At 47.9% G+C, this 22,572-nt stretch overlaps 1 protein-coding gene across 1 annotated transcript in view; it reads right to left on the minus strand.

Moving 5' to 3' along the window:
- Positions 1-22,572, minus strand: part of LMF1 (lipase maturation factor 1) — a gene marked incomplete at its 5' end in the record, with an annotated part of 151,253 nt that overhangs the window by 21,978 nt on the left and 106,703 nt on the right. Inside the window, one exon of the mRNA XM_083872138.1 lies at positions 1,413-1,581. Coding sequence (XP_083728264.1) covers positions 1,413-1,581 — 169 coding nt within the window. The remainder of the gene's footprint in view (positions 1-1,412; positions 1,582-22,572) is intronic.

The following is a 22,572-nucleotide window of genomic DNA, read 5'->3' on the forward strand; positions in this document are numbered from 1 at the left end:
CCTGGACTTTCTGGAGAACATCACAGGAAAGGCGCAAGTTCCTCAAAACAGGATCTGCCTCCCCCTCACAGTGACTCCCTTTGGCTTCTCCTGCCAAAAAGAAGGTGCAGCCTCAGTGTTGTTTGGGATCAGAGGCATAAAATGGAGTTGGGAGGAAAGCTCGAGACTTTCACAGCCTCTAAAGCAAAGCTCCAGGAGGGGAAAGGCTGGTAAAGATTTATTCCAGCAAAATATGTGACATAAAAGACACAAAATTTAACGAAGCTGCACTGCTGGAACTCCCATTTTTGGTTAATAAGCTGCTTCTTGGTAGAAAAGACTGGAGACAGATGCTGCCTCTTGTTGACATTTTTCCTTCCTCTGACAGATGTTTGGGATATTTAACCCCAGCAGCTGTGATTGTTGTTGATATTACAGGCAATTTGTTGCTTATATGAGGTTTATAAAAACGCTGCAAACACCACTCTCCATCTGTTCCGCAGCCTCCTGAGAAACATCCCAGTGCTGCTTCTTCTGGATCAGGGCAGCTTGGAAACTGTCTCTGGAAGGGGAAATCAGCCACCTCGAGCTCCTTTTTTCCCCAGTTACAACCCCCCTTGTGTTTGCTTTTTCACATTCATGGGATGAACAGGAGTTCTCCTCCTCCCTGGTTTGGGGAATTCTCTCCCCACCACGATGGTGGCCACGCTCTTCCAGTGGTGGCCACCAGCAGCTGCTCCTTCCACAATCCCAGGCTGCTCCAAGCCCTGTCCAAGCTGGCTTGGAACACTTCCAGGGATCCAGGGGCAGCCACAGCTTCTCTGGGAATCTGTGCCAGGGCCTCCTCACCCTGACAGAGAGGAATTCCTTCCCAATATCCCACCTAACCCTGCCAGCAGCCACTTTAAAGCCATTCCTTGTGTCCTGTCCCTCCATCCCTTGTCCCAAATCCCTCTCCAGCTCTGATGCCCCTTTAGGAACTGGAAGGGGCTCCGAGTTCTCTCTGGAACCTTCTCTTCACCATGCCTTGAAGGAGAGCAAGTGAGGAGAGCAAATGTGAGAACCCAGTCCAAGCCCACCTCAAGTCCCACTGGGTGTTCCATCCTTGGCTTTAAAAAGTCAAAATTTAAAAAAAAAATTAAAAATCCCCTGTAAGTTAAATCATGCAACTTCACATTCCTATTCTGAGTTCGAGTCACCGGGGGCAGAGCAAGGACTGACTTTCAAGAGCTGCAGCTGCCTGGACTTCCTGTGACATTGGTCTTGCACAGAGGACATGTCCCAGAAACAGTGTCCCCATGGCAATGTCCCCATGGCAAAGTCCCCACAGACCCACAGGAACCAACCACCAGCCTCACATTTGCTTTGAAGATGAGAGCTTTGGAGCCAAGCACACCAAAATCCCAGCTTTTCCCTCTCTGGGAATAACTCACCCAGGGAAAGCCTCTGTCCCTGCGGCTTTGGGAGCTGCAGCCTCGCCGCCCGTTTTTTCATCTGTGTGCTGAAGAGGAACCCCAGGCTGGCATCATCAAAGCAGGCGATGCTGGGCACCATGGTCAGCCAGTTCAGGAAACTCAGGTTCCCACTGGTGATCAGGAGCACCTGGATGGGAAACAAGGAAGAAGAGAGTGTTGGATCTCCTGAAGTGCTGATGAAAAGGCGCGGTGGTGGATTTCAGCACCCCAACTCCAACCTTGGTGATCTGCCGGGATGGCAGAGCCCTCCTGGAGCCCAGGCTCCAACCCAAGTGTGTCCCCCTGGTTCACAGTGAGCACTGCCTGTGCTTTCAGCAGGAGGGATCAGCCAGGGGACAGAGTGACTTGATTTCCAGTGACTTGATTTCCACAGTGAATTGATTTCCAAAGTGACTGGATTTCCATAGTGACTTGATTTCCACAGTGACTTGATTAACACAGTGAATCGATTTCCAAAGTGACTTGATTTGCAATGACTTGATTTCCAAACTGACTCGATTTCCATAATGACTCGATTTCCACAGTGACTCAATTTCCAAAGTGGCTTGATTTCCAGTGACTCAATTTCCGCAGTGATTTCTACACTGACTCAATTTCTGAAGTGACTCAATTTCCAGTGTCTTGATTTCCAAAGTGACTTGATTTCCACAGTGCCTTGATTTCCAAACTGACTCGATTTCCACAGTGACTCAATTTCCAAAGTGCCTTGATTTTCAGTGACTTGATTTCCAAAGTGTCTTGATTTCCAAAGTGACTTGATTTCCACAGTGACTCAGTTTCCAAAGTGACTTGATTTCCAGTGACTCAATTTGCACAGTGATTTCTACAGTGATTCAATTTCTGAAGTGACTCAATTTCCAGTGACTTGATTTCCACAGTACCTTGATTTCCAAAGTACCTTGATTTCCAGTGACTTGATTTCTATAGTGACTTGATTTCTATAGTGACTTGATTTCCAAACTGATTCAATTTCCAAAGTGACTCGATTTCCACGATGCCTTGATTTCCAGTGACTTGATTTTCAAAGTGACTCAATCTCCACAGTACCTTGATTTCCATGGTGCTCCCATGGGAATCACCTATTTCCTGCTTATTCCAAGGGATCCGTGACAGCAACGCTCCTGAAACCCTTCAGGAGGAAAACTTGGAACTTCTAATTAAAGAGCAGCATTAAATATAGAAGTGTGCATTTTAAGAGGCATTATTTTGTTTTAATTTTAGCTTTTATTGGCCGTTTAGGAGAATATCTTGCCTGTGGTCTCCCAAAATACCACTCCACAGTACGAACATCAAGAACACAGGGACGGTTTCTGCCTGAGAACCTTCAGCCAGTGTTCTGATAAAAAAATCCATGTTTTCCCATTAAAAATGACAACAAATAAATGCTAAGAACGTGTGATTTCATATTTTATATGACTGGCACCATGGTTTCTGACATGGTGATTCGCAAGTTACAAGTTTTAAAACCCCAGCAGGACTCTTCAGAAAAGTCACAGATTGTTAAAAAAAGGAGAGCTCTGACCAATCACATAAAGGAACAAAAATCCTAACTATTATTCAGTTAAAAAAAAAAATAAAAATTATGCTGAGTTGGATAATTATGAGGGGTGAAAAAAAAAGCCATTTCGATCTGAATTCCAGACACACGTTGGGTCCTGGAAGGGAACATGTTACAGCTTAAGTTTGGGGCTCGCCCTGTGACCTGAACGTGATTTAGCTCGATGCATATTAATCAGCCTGGCTTCATTATCACACCTCTCACTGGGGGAACTCTGCTCCGGTTCCAAGGTGATTTTGCCTCATGCAGTTGCAGTTGTGTGAAGAAAATCCTCCTGCGCTTTGCCACTTCTGGTTCCCAGTTCTGCAGGAGCCCCTGGGTGGTCCATGGGAGGGCTTTTTCAGCAGTGATTCACCTCTCTTTATTGCTTGGAAGTCAGGAGTGGGAGCTCTTATTTCCAGCAGCCCTGAAAAAAAATCAGGGGGATTCAAAAATAACACCAGCTTGGCGTTTTCTGGGCTGGGGTGGAACTGCGGAGCTGACACATTTTTAATTTCAGTGCTGCTGGCTGAGGCTCGGAGCTCGCTCCAGCTCCTGCTCGCCCAGGGGTTGATGAAGCCACGGACCCCTCGGATCTGCAAGGACAAACCTCAAAGGAATTCCTGCTTCAAAGCTAAAAAATGGGATTTGTCAAACGTGATGAGGGGTGGTGTCCCAGCGAGTGGCTTTCTGGCTGCATTGAGTGAGTTTTATGTTATTTCATATTATCATCTTTATCATTATCATGGAATGATTTGGGTGGGAAGGGACCTTAAATTCATCTAGTTCCACCTCCAACACCTTCCACTATCCCAGGTGGCTCCAAGCCCTGTCCAGCCTGGCCTTGGACACTTCCAGGGATCCAGGTGCAGCCACAGCTTCTCTGGGAATCTGTGCCACCCTCACAGGGAAGAATTCCTTCCCAATATCCCACTTAGCCCTGATCTCTGCTAAGGTGAAGTCATTCCCTGTGTCCTGTCCTTCCATCTATTGTCTCCAGTCCCTCTCCAGCTCTCCTGGAGCCCCTTTAGGCCCTGGAAGGGACTCTGAGGTGTCCCTGGAGCCTTCTCCTCTCCAAATGAGCACCCCCAGCTCTCCCAGCCTGGCTCCAGAGGGGCTCCAGCCCTTGGAACATCCCTGTGGCCTCCTCTGGATTTGCTCCAGCAGCTCCACGTCCTCATGCTGGTGGCAGTGCTCCAGGTGAGAGTCACCAGAATAGGGCAGGAGGATGGATGTGTCCATGGCACCAAGGGTGAAGCTGAACCCACAGCGCTGATCCCACAGGAGCAGCATCTCCCAGGATTTAGGGATCCACTGCCACCCAAACCTCAGCAGGCAGCACCTATTTCCCCAAATCCTGCCTCTCCTGTGTCAAACCCCTTGAGCTTCCATGTGCTGCTCCCTCAGAGCAGAGCTGTGCTGGCTCTAGGTTGGTTGTTCAGTTTAGGATGGATTTCCCAGGGGAGATCCCTGTTGGAAGAGCACAGGGAGCTTCCCTGAGCCTTCATCAGCTGCACGAGGAGGGAGGATTTATATCCACACTTCCAACAGCAATTCCAGCCTTCGGCTCACGTCACCTGGACTTTTCCATGCTCCAACCACCATCAAAACCCAGCTGGATCTCCAGACCTCCATCCTCATCCATCCTCAGCCTTGATTTGTGTTCCCGGAGCGTCTTTTCCTTGCTGGACAATATTGGAACTCCCAATTACACCAACCAGATGGGATCAACCCCTGTGGTGATTGGGAGAAATTTTTTTATTAAAGCCCAGTATTAATCATGGTAATTGGGGAGGAACTTTGAGGTTATAAAACTACAGCATGTCTAATGAGCGAGCTCCTTCTAGGAGGAACTGAGGGTTTTAATCTAATAATGTCACTTTTATGGATTATGACTGGAGTTTTATGAAGTGTGATATGAAATACAGTGGATTCATGGCTCTCGCTGGATTAATTTGGAAAAGTAGTTTTCCTGGTTCTAGGCCCAAAACCAATTATTCCTCACATTTCTGTCCCCTGCCCCGTTACCAAACCCCTTTGTCAGAAAATGGGCACCTCCAGCCGTAACTTTTTTACAGGTTGGGCTTCTTTGTTTGGCTGGGGTTTGGTTTTTGGGGGGGTTTTTGTTTGTTTTTTTTTTTTAAATCCCAGATTGTTACAAACATCCAGTAGGCAGAGGAAGCTCAAATTCCATGGCATAGGCTGGATATTTGTCCAGGAGGGACAAAACCAAGCTGGAAACTCTTAAACACAGGCAAGGGCTACCTGGAGCTTGTCCTGAGCATGGGGACAGGATCACCTCACTGGGGCTTCCTGATATCGAGACATTGGCACAGAAAAGCCAATACTGGGGTGTCTGAAAGGACTATGAATAATTTAAAGGGAAAAAGGAGATGTCAAGAACCATCCAGTCCTTCCTGCTGCCCCAAAGTAGAGTCTAAAAGTCAAAGTAGAGTCTCTACCTGCACTGGAGTGTTTGTTAAGCTATTCCTAGAAAAATACTCATTATTCCTAGAAAAACACTCAAATTTATCATAGGCACAAACAAAAAAAATCCCATTAAACAGCAGCAACAATAATTTTTAATTTCCCCCCATTATGGATTTAATTTCTTGTTAACTCCTGAATTGGGATATTTGCATGAGGATTTAATCTCTGCTGTTCAGTGCAGAGAAAAACAGGTAAATGATCACCTCTGCCTAGACAGGAGAGATGGTTTTGTGAATCCCAGGGAAGTTCTGAGAACTATTGGAAGCACCAGGAGAAAAGGGAGCAGGTTTATTCTGCTGAGGAATAAACCAACCATGGACACAGAAACTCACAATCTTCACTAAAACCCGTCCTTAGTCTGGGTCAGGCTTTGACACATTACAAATTGCACTGTTGGGTTTTTGCAATTCCAGGTCTAAAGAAGGACCCAAATCTTTTCCATCACTGTCCCACACCCCACATTTAGGTTTGATCTGAACGTGCAACCATGGAAGTGTCTCCCTCCAAACTGGTTTTTATTTTGTTCCTACATGAGCCCCCTACTGGAATTCCCACAGATTATGGCTTAGAGGGACTTAAAATCCACTCAGGGACACCTTCCACTGTCCCAGGCTGCTCCAAGCCCCATCCAGCCTGGCCTTGGACACTTCCAGGGATCCAGGGGGAGTCACAGCTTCTCTGGGAGTCTGTGCCAGGGCCTCCCCACTCTCACAGGGAGGAATTTTTCCCAAGTCCAAGTGTCGCTGTTTTACACTACAACAACATGGACTCTGAGATTCAGAAGGCTGAAAATAACTTTTCTATTTTGGGGATGTGTTTCTTTTTTATACTATTTTACACAGACCAATTTGATCAGTGAAACAAAGGTAAACCCCTTTAATCACATTGGTCAAACCAGAGGGACATCAAGAAGAAGCCCCTCCTAGAAAAAGAATGAACGACATAAGTAAAGCTACAAAAATATTTCTTTCGTTCACAGAAAATTCTTTGAGAAAAGAATTTGAGAAAACCAAAACACCTCAAGCATAGAACCAAAGCTACATCCAAGTCAGGCTGTTACAACCAGGGCAGCTCAGCCCTTCCCGGCATCCCAGCAGGGCCCTGCTGGCTCTGGCACACACCAAGGCATGGTGACATCTCATGAGCAGCACAGAGCTCCACAGGAACTGTTGGAAAAACGCCTCGGGATCCATCCCGAGGCTGGGAGGGCTGGAAAAGCCGTGCTCTGTTCCCTTGGAGCAGGCCTGGGTTCCTTCACTCGGCGCAAGGGCAGTGCTCCTTCTCATGAGCTCACCCCGGCCATAAAAGTCCAACAGCTCCTTAAAAAAGCCCCTGCATCCATGAATGCTCCAAAGTGTTCCACTGAGCAGCTCCATCCCACTCGGTAAAAGGGATTTTACGGCACGTGCAGAGCTGAAGTCCAGCAGAAGGGCTCTGCCTCCACGGGGGGATGTTGGAAAGAGCTCCAGAGGGACCTCACACTCTGCCCTCCATCTGCCTCCATCTCCCTCCATCAGCACCTTGGGTGTTGCAAGAGGATACGAAGAGAACCCCATTCACACGTTAGGATGTAAGATGAGAAAGAAAAGAGAAGTTTATTTTGGGATCTCGACTTACACAGTTTTTGGGATTTGGTCAAGGATTGAGGGACAAGAGGAACCCCCCTCTGACCCCACTGGTCAACTCAGAAGTTCATCAATTTGTCCTTCTCCTCAGAAGGAATGCATTATTTGCCAAACACCAGTCTTTGTTTTTGTTACAAGCATAAGAAAACTGCAGTAGAAATGAGAAACAATCAGAAGGCTGAAAAATTAGGGCAACAGTTGGGAAGGGCTGTTCCCAACCAAGTTGTGGATTCCAACCATAACTTAGTGGTTGTGAATCCTACCTTGTGGATTCATCAAAATATAAAATGGGCCATGTTCAGCTCTGAGCACTTTGCCCAGGATGGTTGGAGACTGTTCTGCTTCATGGGGCACCTTCCACTAGACGAGGTTTATCCAAGCTCCACCCAACACTTCCAGGGGTAGGGCAAGATAGGGCAAATCAACAGCAAATAAGCTGCAAGCGTTTATCAGACTGTAAAAAAATAATTTATATACTTATTTTTCTTTGTCAGCACAACTTTAGGTCTTTCCAAAGTACAAAGTTTTGATTAATTTTTGCCTGTTTTGGTAAAAACCAGTAGATGGTTCGTGATATCAAAATCAACTTCCATCCTGAAAAGCGAGGAAGCACCCATGGACATTTTTTTCACAGCTCCCTTTCAAACCACTTTCAAACTAGAGCTGGACACCCAGGAAAGAGCTTTAAAAAAAATAATCCCAAATATTTGGGATGGCACTGGCAGGACTGGGCAATTCCTGCCTACTCACCTTGTTCTGGGAGTGTTTTGCTCCAGGTTTTTATTTTCCCTCTCTGCTGAGCTCTGCTCCACGCTCCGATATTAAGACATCATAAGAAAAATTCCAGCGTGGCAATGAATCATTAACTGTCACTGTTTTCCAGAAGGTGCAAATTTAGGGTTATAAAACTGTCAAAACCTTAAACAGTTACACAGGGTGGGGGCTGTGCTGTTGGCTGGATGTGCCTCTGGAAGGGGATGCAGGAAAATCCTGCCTGAGCTGTGGGATGCAGCGCCTTGAGAACAGCCAGGGCACATCCATGGCAGAGGCCAAACCTGTGGGGAAACCACGAGGATGCCAAGAGGGGCTGGGGGATTGTCCCTGTGACCTCCCTGGGGTGAGTGTTCTTTGGAATTGTGGAATTATTGAGGTTGGAACCATGGAATCATTGAGGTTGCAATCATGGATTGATTGATCATTATTGATTCTTGGATTGTCGAGTCCGACCGTTCCCCCACCAGAGCCAAGGCCACCACTGACCCCAAGTGTCCCCAGGCACCACGACCACATGGCTTTGAAATCCCTCCAGGCATGGGGATTCCACTCTGGACAGCCCTTTTCATAAAGGAATTCCTCTCTGATTTCCAACCACCAAAAAATTTTGGTGCGATCCAAAACAAAAGGCGGACGGTCACTTACTCAAGTGGCGAAATGAGGGTGTTTTAGTTCTAAACAGCAGCCAGGATGAGGAATTCCACCCCAGGCATTCCCAGCAGCACCTTGGGCCTTCCCAAAAGGTTCCAGGCATGCAGATTTTGGAGGATGGAACCTCCGTGGGGCCTTTCCCACCAGCTTCAGCAGGACCAACTCTGGACTTGGTGAAACCACAAACACCATTTTTATTTGCCATTTGTGCCGCAGAGCCAGGATTATCCCCCTAATACCAACACACAGGAAAAGAAGGGTTCAGGAAAAGCATTTTACAGCCCTGTTTTGAGGTTTAATTACAGCCTGGAATGGGCTGTCAATAGGCACTAATCAATAATTCAATTACACAGAACTCCCCTGTAATTAACGCTGGATGATCATTGAGTGATCAATAATAAAGTGGAACACCAGCAAGAGTAGAAAGTGAAAGCCTTTTCCAGAATATCCTCCTCCCTACTAATTAGGACATTTTTCATCAGGAGATGTGTGGGTTCAAAATTCCCTCTGCGAGAAATGATGTGAATTAAATCCTGCTCTCAAATCCTGGATCAGCCAAAGTCACATGGAACTGTTTATATTCCTTGATTGAAGGAATGCTAAAACACTTCTGGCAAAAATGCTTCCATTCCCTTTCCCCATCCAGGCACTGCAGGCTTCTTTGAAAATCACTTTTTTTCTGCACTATTTAGAGGTATTTAACAATATCCAAAGTCAGAGCAAACCCAATTTTTTGGGAACACATCAGAAAAAAATCTATTCTGATAGCAAACATCTTCTCTAGTCCAGGTCTGGGTAAAATTTGAATGAAATTGGTATTAAAGACAGAGTATGGGGAAAACAATGTTCTTGGGAATAAATATTGATGGGAATGCTGAGTATGGCCAATCTCAGACAGCACAGGGAAATGGGATCTGTGTCACAACCCCCTTCCAAAATAATTCAGATCCAAGGTTTTGGGTTCACCAGTTGTGGAGATATCTGCAATAGCTGGATCGGGACTCTGCTCCCCACATTCAAGCCCAATGTGGATTCAAACCCAGCTCTGCCTTTTCGAGCTAAAAGGAAAGGATGTGACCACATCCACAGGCACAGGGCAAACACAAGGAGAAAGTCCAGGATGTCACATCTGATCAGCCTGATACCGGGCTGGAAAACACTGGTGGCTTCCCTGATTTGGATCTTCCCGCAGCTCCTTTCCTTGCCTCGTTAAATCCGTAATTTTGGGTAACTTTAAGCTCTCAGCAACATCTGCAGTGAAATATTTAACTTGGGTTGGCTACTTCAGTGGCACTGGAAGCCAAGGCTGGGTGAGTTTCCAACTCTTGGGATGACCTGGATTTTTCCAGCAAACCAAGAGCACGTTTTGGAGGGGAACACAAGGAGCTGATCCCTGAGCCCTGAGCCCGTGGTCTCCTGAGAGCCCGGGAGAAATGGGAAACAGTTGTGGCTGAAAACACACCAGGAAAACCCAGCCTGGTTCTGTGTTTGGGGCTGGGCAGCATTTGATTTTAATAAAGCCAGGCTCCAAAAGCCTGGAGGATTAAAAAAGGAAACAAAAAAAAAAAAAAGGAAAAAAAAAAGAAAAAAAAAAGTGAAGGACTGGATGTAAAGATTTTATGGAAATGCTAAAAAAGAAAAAAAGAGGAGAAATGTGAAGGAAGGGCAGAGCAGCCACCGTGCTCTGTCCCAAATCCTTCCCTCAACTCTGCTGGGAAATGGCTTCAAACTGTGATAAACATGGAATCAAGGAATACCCTGAGTTGGGAGAGACCCACAAGGATCATGGTGAGGATCTGCCACAGGTTTCCCAGAGAATCTGTGGCTGCTCCATCCCTGGAAGTGCTCAAGGCCAGGTTGGGAATGGCAGGGGTTGGGAACGATCACTGAGGTCCCTTCCAGCCCCAAACCATTCCAGGATTCTGGCATTCTAAGCCCAACTCCTGGTTATAACCACCCAGCTTACTGACACATTTAAATTACAAAATGTCCACCCACTGGACATCGAGCCCTTGTTAAATTTTCTGAAGTCAAAAGAAGAAAAATCAGGGAAAACAGGCGTTTTCCCATTTTCCTTCCATCCCAGATGGCAGCTGAGCAATCCCTGAGCTGTCAGAGGTGGGAACTAAATAAACAGCAAATGAAATGTACCCTGGGCAAAACCAGAGATGCTTAAGAAAACACAAAATGTGTTAAAAAATCACATTTTTATGCTGCCATCTGCAGCAGTTTCTTTTCAGCCTTACTCATAATTCCAATTACAATGGGAGTGAGGTGTAAATTATGAAATTATTTAAAAAAAAAAAAAAAAAGGTTTTTCAGCTTTTTCCTTCCCTGAGAAGTTGGTTCTATGTGGGACAAAATGATGCTGGGATGGAGGCAGGGAAGATCGTTGCTCCAGCCCTGCTGGGGCAGGGCGGGGGGGCTTTTATTTTATTTATATGGATTTATTTACTTGTAGAAATCTGAAAGAAACCTCCAATACAGGGATTGATGGAGCCTGTTCAGCACTAGATAGGAACAGGAGCCAAGAGGAGCCCAAAACCTGCTTTTAGCTTTGCAGAGGAACACAAGGTCTCCAAAGGGATGGGATTTAATAGACTCGGAGGCATTTATCCCTGAGCCTGCTGCCTGCACAAATGGCAAATCAGGATTTCAGGGGTGCCTGAGGAGCCTGAAGACTCCAGCCACAAAGAGATGAGTGCAGTGGGTATTTCCTGCAGCCATGGACGGCAGGGAAAAGGAACTCTGCAGACCTGAGATATTCTAGAAACACGTGGTTTTATTGCAAGGGTCGTGGGTAAAAGGGCTTTGCCTTCAGCCACCAGCCTCGGCTGGAGGGAGGCCCCAAAGAGAGAGGGAGAGAGAGAGGGTATGAGGTAAGGGAGATTGCAGGGGTAAGGGAGACAAGAGAGTGAGGACCTTGTTACAATATATTATATCTCCTTTTGTGTTGAATATTCTAATTTACAGTGACCAACTGGCGTGAGATCCGAAACCTACAGACTTTGCATGCAGCCTATGAGAACTATTATATTACCATATCATCCTATATTGTAAACTCTAAAGACTACTTTTCTTATCTACCTTTTCCCTGGTACCTTGGCATGGTGGAGAGGGGCTACACCTCTATCCCTCAACCCATCTCCAGCTAATCCCCATCTTCCTGCCTGTCATGATCACATCTCAAAGCTGGCCTTCATTTCTATTTCACTCACAGCTTTTATATCTTTATTTATATGTCTTTATCTTATTGCTCTTGCCAGGCAATCATATCTGTAAGCTTTTCCTCTCTCATCTTTCCCAACACTGGTAGCCTCATCCTGCTTTTCCCAGCCCGGATTTGGCCCGTGGCAGGCGGGATCATGAGCTGCAGATCCCGGAGGATGCAGGGCAGGAAGCAGAAAATGCCACCCACTTGCAAGGTCACAGCTGCAAGATCCCTGCTCACGCTGCTGCACTGATGGCTTACATATGAGAGGAACCTCAGAAGAGGAATGAAAATATTCCAGGCTGGATATCCCAGGCTGAGCTGTCACCGGAGGGGGAATGCTGCCCCGACAAACACTCAGGGGCAGCTGTGCTGTTATCAGGGAGAGATTCTCCCCTTGGAAACATGCTGCCCGGGGCTTGAGGTTCTCCAGCTCCAAGGAATCTGCAGCAGAGGATAAAGAGCAGCTGCCTGTCCGTGAGGAAGTTCCTGCCCTCCACAGTGACTCATCCCACAAAGCCCAAGGGCATCCACATCAGCTTTCCAAGGTTACTCATTATTCACCCACAAACTGGGTTTGTCAACAGAGGGGAAGAGCAAAAATCCACCATTGCCTCATCCCATGATTCCAACAGCTTCATCCAGCAGTGGATAAGAAGCTCCTGTGAGCCAGGTGCCAGAGTGGCACTGGGACACAGACTGGGAATGACACCACGGCAACAGAAGGTGCCAGGCACCGCCTGGTGCTGCTGGAGGAGCACTGGGAAGGGATTGATAAGGAGCAGGGATCTGAATGCTCCCAGGCTGCTGAGCTGGGAAAAGAGGCAGGGGGGGTGGGAAATGATGCACAGAAGTGGGGGAGAAATGCAGGGAGCTGGGAAAAGAGGCAGGGGGGTGGGAAATGATGCACAGAAGTGGGGGAGAAATGCAGGGAGCTGGGAAAAGATGCAGGGAGCTGGGGAAGGATGCAGGGAGCTGGGGAAGGATGCAGAGAGCTGGGGAAAGATTCAAGGAGCTGGGGAAAAGATGCAGGGAGCTGGGGAAGGATGCAGAAATTTGGTCTGTTCCAGTTTTCCTGCACCATCCCCACTGTGCTCAGAGCTTTGGCAGTGTGTGCATGGCCAGTGCCAGGTCAGGACACGGGTCAGGAGCAGGACAGAGGCACCTGGAGAGGTGAGAGTGGATCGTCCCAGGTGTCCTGGCTCGATTCTGCAAGAGGAATCTGCTCAGCAACCCTGGAAGGTCCTGCTGGATGAGCATCTCCATCCTGGACCTTCAGGCCATGGACTTGTTGCTACAGAGAGTTTCTGTGTGGCTTTGAAGCATAATTTCTCCTGACAGCGAGAAGGAACCCTGTGAAGGTTTCTGCAAACCAAACCATTCACAAGCCATTGCCAAAAGCCAGGGCTGGGGCCAACGTGGGCTGGGAGCAGCAATCTCAGAGCTCCAGAATTCCCTGCTGGAGCACAGGCCATGCCTCAAGGCACTCATCCCCCATTTCGGCCTGGAAATGTCGGTGTGCTGGGGCTGTGAGCGGCCCAGACAGCACGGAGGGAAGTGAAACAAAGCGGGAAATTACAGCTCTGCCCAGGATTTTCCAGCTGGGATCCCACAGAGGTATTTCCCAGCCCTCCCAGCTGTGGTCAGAGCTGCTCCTTTCTGGCGTCTTGTGGTGGCAGTGCTGCTGTCACCGTGCTGGGGCTCGAGGGACACAGCAGGCACTGTCAGTGATGCCTTAAGTTTGAGCTTTCATGTATTTCAGGTTCTGTGCTGCCCAGGGGTGCAGCTCTGAGCTCACAGTCAGTGTCACTCAGCTCTGCACACAGTAGGGACACAAAACAAATCCTTTTCCTGCTGGACACCAAGGACAACTTTCAGGCCCAAAAGAACAAACAAGGGTGGGCTGAAGAAGGAAAACAAGAGGGATGAGACCTCACAACCTGCAGCTGGAATTGGACAAACCCCAATATGCAAATGGACCAAAACTTATAAGAGTGTGTGACTTTGTGACTAGTCAGCCATTTTATGTCAATTTTGTGCCTGTTTTAGGTTCACCTTGGGTGTAGGACCGTTCAATAAATATCAGCTTTATTCTCTAGCTCTGTCCAGTCTCTGTTCCAGCTCAGCCTTCCCAAGGCATCATCACCAGGGAACACCTGTGGTGAGAGCCCAAGAGACAAAGAGGACTGGCATAGATCCAGGCAGAGCCCAAAGGTGTCTCCTGGTCCTGAAGATCCTCAGAGCTCCTGGTTTCAGCCTTGTCCTGGACAAAGAATGGCCTGGGAGTGTTGATGAAGGAATTGTGACACCTGGCAGGATCAGCACGGGCTTTGCCAAGTCAGGGTGGCAGGAGAGGGACAAGAAGAGCAGCAGTGTGACACAGCACCCAGGGAGATGGGAGCAGAGCCACCTCCCAGCCAGTCCTCTGCAGCCACCTCAGCTGTGGGACATCATTAACCCCTGGTCTGAGACACGTCACAGCCAGAGAAATCCCTCCACGTCCCCAAATGCAATCGCTTTGCCCAACTTGCTCACATTTTCAATAAAAGCACAGGTTATTTTGGCTGTCACACGCTGGAGGTTTGCACTGCAAGGGAGGAGAAGCACCAGTAGAAGCAGCAGAACCACAAGAACATCCCTGGGACAACTTCCAGTGGGGACATCTCCACCAGAGCGTGGCCAAGGGCAGCCCAGGGAAGCCACCACAAGGACTGTTATCACAGCCGTGGCTGCGTGTGGAGTATTTCATTTGGCACCCTTTGGAGCTCTCATAATCTTTTCCTTTATGATTAATATTAAACAAGTCATATTCCTTATGGAATTTCCTAACCCTGTCTGTTTATATTTTTCTCTACATCAGAGTTAATATTTTCAGATTGCCTCTCTCTTTTTTTTTTTTTCTCTTTTATTTCATGTTCATCTGTTTTTCCTCATTTTATAAATCAGGTTTCTTGTTTAGTAGTCATGACAACATCTGCCTGCAGTGGTTACACCACAGTCTGGGGCTTTTTATTTTCTTTTCTCCCCCCAAGCTGCCTGAGGAAAAAAAAAAAACAACAAAAACCATCAACAACACAAAAAACCCCCCAAAAAACCCCAAACCTTTAAATAAATAAAAGTATAAAATGAAAGGAGCAAGTTGGGAACCACCCCCTCCTCCTTTCCCTCCAATGACTCACTTCAACAAGACTTCCCAGCATGGTGGGTGAGGACTCATTTGGCTTTAATCCTGCAAAGTCTTATCCACTTAGTTCACTTCAATGGGAATTCTCGGAGCACATCAAGTCAAGCACATATGAAAGTCTTTAAAACCTTGAGGTCTGGGCCCGAGAGGCACAAAAAGCCAAAAGCTGAAGCTGCATTTTCCTTCTGGGCGTTGAGCTCTGCACAACAGAGCAAGGGTTGGGGTGGGATGGGGTGGGATGGGGTTGGGATGGGGATGTGCTGCTCCCCAAGGGGAGGATGGGGTCACTTCCAGGAGACGCTGGAGTTCAACCTCATCTCCTCAACATGGACCACCACGAATATGGCCACCAGAGCCACCTCGAGGCTTTGGCATCTCCCTTGCCCTGGATTCCCAAAAAACCCCAGTGGCCGGAGGCAGCAGGACCCACCTTCACACCCTCATTTCAATTAAACCCTGTCAGGACAACCTGTAGGTCAGGCAAAGGAACTCCAAAGCAAAGCAGCAATCACATCACCAAATGCATTCCTAAGATCTAGGGAATATTTAGGAATACATTTTTTTCCCCTAAATTCGGTCTTTCAGGATGTTGGGAACCAGCAGCTTAGGGGAAATTTAGGCTTTTGGAAAAACAGGAGTGTGTTTTATTTCAGACTTCTCCCATGAGCACAGCAAATGGCCATGGAGTTCTGGATCTGCGCTTGCCTACGGAAAGACACCACTGGAATTCCATGGGCTGTTTTACCTGGGAACACTGAGAGCAACCCTGAACCCAGAGGGGGCAACGAGGAAGGGAAAAGGCCGGGGACTGAACAAAGGCAGATGAACCTTTAATGCAGCAGAACCTCTGGGAGCCCTGGGACACTGTGTCCAGATGTTGTGAGGTCGCTGTAACCTGACTCCGAGAAGGAAGAGGATGTATTCCTTCAAATTCCCCGTGGTGCCTTAATTTACTGCAGCCCTGCCGAGGCTGCATGTGGTGATCACAGGTGGGGCTTCACACTGACCATAAACGTGGGGTTGGGGGGCAAAAGACTCCAATCCTTTCAGCTCTGGCTGCCAAGGAACAGTTTTCCATGAGAACATCTCCCTTTCCCTGGCTCCAGGGGCCAGAGGAAAACCCTCCAGCAGGGATTCTGTAGCACCAAGGACCCTCTTCACTAATGGCCACCAGACCCTGAGACTGCCCAAGCAGCTGATCACTTCCTGCCTGGCTGGAGAAGGGGAACTGGGAAAGAACACAACATTTTGAAGTTCTGTGGTCATTTTTTTCCCCAAATAACCCCAGGAAAATGGTCTCTCTCCATCTTTAGGACCTCACTGTCCCTGCAATGTTGGCCCTAAAGTGTCTCCTGGGATCTATGAGATGCTGATTTGGGTGCACTGGGTTTCAGGGTGTCCCCCTAACCCCTTTTACCTTGGCTCTGCTCCCTCTGAGCTTTCTGGGTGCAGGGATGATCCGTGTTGGATGAGCAGAACTGACAGATTTGCCCTCATTGCTCCAGAGGGATTTGTGTGGGGATTACAACTGCTTTTCAAGGGCTGGCTAGGGAATAAATGACATTAATGATTCCATAAAAGCAATCCCTGTCTCTTTCCCACTCCCCACTCCTGCCACTCCCAACCCCATCCAAACAACCAATGCACTCTGATTTGTTTTTCCAGAGGGAATTTTGAAATTTCTGTTGACTGAGGCATCCTGAGTTTTCTACTGCTCCTGGGTTTTCTCATCTCAGAGGAGCTGGCAGCTTCTCTAAGGGTGACCATGATGTAGAACCTGCTCTAGTGGGAGGTGTCCCTGACCAAGATGAGCTTTAAGGTTCTTTCTATTGAATTCTTTCTGCTTGTTTGCTCACAAAGTGCAGGGAATCCATCCACGAGCCACCCCAACCATCCCTGCCATGCCACACTGGCCAAAATTTGGGACAAAACATTCCCAAACTGCTCTTCTTGCGTGTTTTTCTCCCAGACTTCCTCAGCCTTTCCAAAACTGGCCTGATCTAGGATTTCTCCCAGCTGCCAATTTTTCCTAATGGGATGAGGACATAAATTTCAAGTTCTACTTCTCTCCCTGAAGAGCTCCACGTGTGGACACCAAGCCCAGACCAAACCCACATGGTTCCTGTAGAGCTTAACCTGGTCCCAGAGGGAGTTTCAGGTGTGGAAAAAGTTCCTCAGGAACGTGGACACACCAGCACCGTGCTCCTGGCAGCGATGGAATTCAAATCCAAGAGGAAAAAAGCAGGAGAGGTGAGACTTCGTGCTGCAAACACCTGCCTGGATCAAGGATTTCTGGGGCTCAGCTCAGGGTTTAGAGCAGCAACAAAAACCCAGAGCCCTCTGCACCAATGCCAGCATAAATCATGGGATCTTTTCCATGGATTTGTCAAAACCATGGGATGGTTTGGGCTGGAAGGAACCTCAAAGCTCATTTCCAACCCCTTACCATGGGCAGGGACAGCTTTCCATTATCCTAGGCTGCTCCAAGCCTGGCCGTGGACACTTCCGGGGATGGGAGGCCACAACCTGTTGGGAATGTTGGTCCCAACAAAAGGGAAAGTGGGATTGGGGTTTGCAAACAATTCTCCAGGGGAAGAGCCCCACTGAGCACAGCACAGCATCCCCATCCCACAGCCAGGGGAAAGGGCCCTGTCCCAGCACAGCACCAAACAAACCCCAGCTGCTCCAGGAAGATCCTGCCCTCATCCCAGAGTCACAGCTCCAAAAAATCCCAGTTTTTATAGGGAGATGAAAGAGTGACACAGGTTTCCTGCAATTTCTGGCTGTTGCATCATCACAGAAATAACGACCCTGCTGGAGCCTGGGGAAGGGGATGGTGCAGCTGTGTAAACTGCGTGTGGGCTAAAGCATCCCAGGGCTGCAGCCTCATCCCAAAGCTTCCAAAGCAAAATAAAACCTCTCTGGAGGCAGCAGCAGCTTCACAGCAACATTAAACCCAGAACAAGAGGAGGAGTCATTCTCATCCAAGCAGGAAAAGAGAAAATCCATCTTCGCCTCCATCCCTGAGCAGCTCAGACATCAAGATCCATCCCTCTGAAATGAGGTGGGGTTTGTTTAAGTGGCTTTTAATTAAAGCTGTGCAATCATTGGGTGAGGGGGACTGAGGAAAGTGACACCTCTTGTCTGTGGATGGCTTTACACAGAAAAGCTTTTTATGGTTTTACACCATATAAATAAATTATTTATATGTAAAATATATTATAATTATTATAATATATTATACTCATTTAACTTGATGGGACAGAAGTGATTGGAATATGCAAATTATTTTAAAAACTCCTAAGCTGACCCTCTGGGGGTACACAAAGCACAGGATTCTCAGGAACGCTGTGGCTGCTCCATCCCTGGAAGTGTCCAAGGCCAGGTTGGACAGGGTTTGGAGCACTCTGGGACAGTGGAAGGTGTTGGGGTTGGAACTGGATGGGCTTTAAGGTCCCTTCCAACCCAAACCATTCCAGGAAAACCATGCCAGGAACCCACAGGAAGAGCAAAATCGAAACTGCTCTAACAGCCAGTGACACCAGAGGGAAGGGGAAGGAGCAGGGATGGGAAGAAGCCTCCTATCAGCCAGGAAAGTCACTTTACCAGCAGCAAAATCTCCCCCTCGCTCCAAGAACACCACACCAAAGGCATCATCCCCTTCCACCCCTGGAACGGGCACATTCTGTCTTCACACATCCATCTCCGACACCAATAAACGATTTTCTTCATAATAAATGAATAAATGTATTAAAAATCCTCTTTAAAAGAAGCTTCTCATCTGCCATCTGTTTCCAGTTAGGCTGTTCTGATTTCTTTTTTTTTTTTTTTTTTTTTTTTTTTTGAAATGGAATCGAAAACATTATTTAAAGGTCCTGTCATCTTGCTGGTGGGAGGAGAGATCCCAAATCCCAAATCCCACCACTGTCACCCTGCTGAGCAGCAAAGGCTTGGTGGGAGCCAAGAGCTGGGAAGGTGCAAAGTGACCAGTTCAGGTAAGGGCTAAGAAGATAGAAAATGGGATTAAAGTTGGCAGACCTTCATCATCTCTTCAAACCCTTGCACTGAAACTGGAGAAATTCACAGATATTTAAAGACATTTGACACGTTTCAGTGGGTGAGTGCTTTGGCTTGGGCACAGGAATGGGCTGTGATGGTTTCACTCAGCTTTAGCTGCTACATCTGAACATAAATAAATAATTATCCCTGGAATTACGGTGCCAGAACATGGTGAAGATCATGTCATGGACACCAGGAACATCTCTGGCTTGCAGCTGCTCTGGCTCTCATCAGACTGAAATGTTTTATGCCCTCACTCACGGCCCCCTGCACTCACATGTGCAGCACATCCTTTATCTCCTAGCCTGGAGCTCAATCCTAGATCCCATCTGGGAATGGCAGATGTTGGAAGCTCCAGCTCAAGATCAATTCACTGTCAGCATCCTCAGCATCCATCTTCCCCACCCAGCCCCACCACCTGGAAATTCTGCTGCGGGACACTAAGGTGCTGGAATTTTGAAAATCAGCTGAAAAAAATCAAACAGGGAGGGAAAACCAAGCACCTGGAGCTGCCCCAGAGCCCAGGGAGGTGCAGACCTCCAAGGAATTATTATCCTATGAGCTCTGGAAGCTGCTCCTGGAGTGGGAAGAGTGGACAGGGAGGAGCAGCACAGAAAATGGAACCTGAGAGCCCCTGGAAAGGTGTAATGTGGCCAATACTCCAGGACTGGGTGAGTTTCCATCCCATTTCAGCAAATTTTGCCATTTAAGGACCCAGCTGGTGATTTTGGGGTCAGTGCTCAGCAATATTCCCAAGGACACCATGGCCCACTACAACGACACAAAGACTCCGACTTCAGAAGGCTGAAAATGACTCCTCTATTCTTGGGATGTGTCTCTCTTTTTATACCATTTTACACAGACCAATTTGATTGGTGACAAGAAGACAAACCTCTTCACTCACATTCGTCAGACCAGAGGGACATCAAGAAGAAGTCCCTCCTAGGGAAAGAAATGTAAACAATTTGCAGTTGTAAAAACATGTTTTTTGTTTACAGAAAACTCCCTGGGAAAGGAATTTCAGAAAACCAAAACATCTCAGGCACGAAGCAGGGCTACAACCCACCTGGTCCCTGGGGCTCTGTGGCACTGAGGTGACACCAAACCGTGCCACTAGCACTGGGCCAGCCTGGCACGGGTGACAGCTCCCAGCAGGAACCTGAAACTCTGCAGGAACTCATCCCTGCCTCCCCTCCCTGCTGCCCTAAACCCACCTTGTGCTCCTGGATGGCCCCGAAGCCCAGAGCTCCAGTCAGGAATGAAAACCAACCCAATTCCTGCCGTGTTTTTCCAGCCAGGGCAGCTCTTCCCACCCTGGGGATCTCCTGATTTCAGGGCTGGGCATCAAATCTCCTTCTCAGGTTGAACAGCAGAGCCAGGAGCAGCAGCAAAGGTGAACCAGAGACACTCCAAGCCCTTTTCTATGGAAAACCAACCCCTTCCCGAGAGGAAATTCGGGAAATTCCCCCAGAAGAGCCACGTTTGATCCCCGATTTTGCAAAGCCCCGGGCTGTGGGGTGCCTGCAAAGCCCCCGTTGTGCCAGCAGGATGAGGGATGTGAAGGAGCCCAGGCTGTGGCTGCTGCCAGGCAGCTCCGCCTGCTGGAGTCACTGCTGGTCCCCTCTCCAACTAATCAAGGTCCCATACTGATTAACAGCGTGATTCATGGCTCTCGTTAGGAGCATTCTGGAACAAACAAGGCTGTATTTCAAGGCCACTGGCTTAATGGTTAAAATAAATACCTTCCAAATTTCTATTTTCAAGTAGCTGAACCTTTTCCACCTTTACAACTAATTCAGACTTCCTTCAAATTATTTTTCTAAGTAATATAACAATTTGTTTTTCATTAGAGCTTGTCAAAGCCGGACTTGGGTTTATTTTGAGAGAAACCAGTGCTCTCCAGAAACTGTTTAGTACAATCTGAATGACGCCCAAAGGGGTTATTGCAGCCACAATCAAAATAGAGTTTACAGCATTGGCTTGGGGTGACACTTTATTTAATGATTTCCAAAAAGAAAAAAAAAAAAAAAAAAAAAAAAGAGAGAAGAGAAAAAACAAAACAAAACAAAACAAAAAAAACCAAAACCAGCGCCCTGAATCAGAAGCTAATTAAACGCACTCCTATGGCTCCCAGTGAGTGTTTCTCAGTCCCTCTGACTACTGCAGAATGCAAGGACTTAACTTGTTGCTAACTAATCCCAGACCCCATTATGGGAGCAGTGTTATTTACTGGTCTGGAGTGCTATCTGCTGCTATTCCCGTGTCTGGCACAGCAGATCCTATCGAGCTGCATGTGAAATCAAATATCAGAAGTGATTAAATAGTTTGGGTTCTGCCTGCTTAACTCAGAATGTTTCTTGGGTTGTTTTTTTTTGGGCGGGGGGGGGGGGTGTAGAGCTCAATCTTTAATTTAAGGGGGCTTAAATGTAACAGAAAATCTGCCTTGTGAGTGCTTTGATTTCACATTCCTTTTGTTTTGCTGTGGGGAAAAGCTGAGCTGGAGCAGTGCCATGGCTCGGGGAGAGGATCTGGGAGATCCAGGAGGGACAGGGACACCCCAGCCACCCCCAGCCCAGGACCAGGATGGGTGCACAGAGCTGGGGAAAACCTCCATAACCCCAGCCCAGGCTCCAACATTCCCAAAGAACCTCTCAATCCCTCTCCCTGCACCTTCCGTCTCACACCCGGCGGGATTTAAAAATCCAAAGCGGATTTTGAAACAACTGAACTGCAAAACTCTTTTCCACGGGCCCATTCCTCCAGTCCTGTTCTGCTGCTCATTTTCCTGGGATTCTCTGTTTGTTGTTTCTTTCTGAACCACAACAAAATCAGCAAGGTTTGGGCTTTGGGGAAGGCTGAATTTCCTCTCTTCTGGCAGGGGAGGCCCTGCCCAGCCCAGGCAGTGACACCCACCCAGGGCTCCTCAGCATCCTCAAGGATTTATAAAAATGCAGAAAAGGGACTTTTTACAGGGATGTGAAGTGATAGAACAAGGAGGAATGGATTTAAACTGAAAGAAAGGAGATTTACATTGGATATCAGGAAGAAATTCATCCCAGTGAGGGTGGGCAGGCCCTGGCACAGGGTGCCCAGAGAAGTTGTGGCTGCCCTTGTATCCCTGGAAGTGTCTCAGGCCAGGCTGGACAGGTCTTGGAGCAGCCTGGGATAGTGGAAGGTGTCCCTGCCATGGAAAGTGGGCTGGCACTGGATGGGCTGTAACCCCTTTTTCCAACCCAAACCATTCTGGGATTGTGTGAACTGCAGACTAATTCCTGAATTTTCTGCCTGCTCCATCCTCCAGTGAACTTGGGCTTTACTCTCACACACCTTAACAGCACCACTTTGCACCCACAGAGAAAAACCCCTCCTGGAGCAGTGCCTGTGTCCTGTGGGTGCCCAATTAAAGCCCTGAGAAAGGGTGTGATCCTCCTGCCACGAGCCTGGCACTGGTGTGACCCTGCTAATCCTGCTGGAGACACCTCTGCTTTACACCAGCCTGGCCACAGGAAAAAACCCCAGCTCACATCTGACAAGTGAAAACAAACACTGGATTCAGACACTTTCTGCAGGGAGGGAGGGGGGGCTGG

The sequence above is a fragment of the Zosterops lateralis genome, assembly GCF_965231275.1.
Source record: "Zosterops lateralis genome assembly, chromosome: 15".
Classification (NCBI taxonomy): Eukaryota; Metazoa; Chordata; class Aves; order Passeriformes; family Zosteropidae; genus Zosterops; species Zosterops lateralis.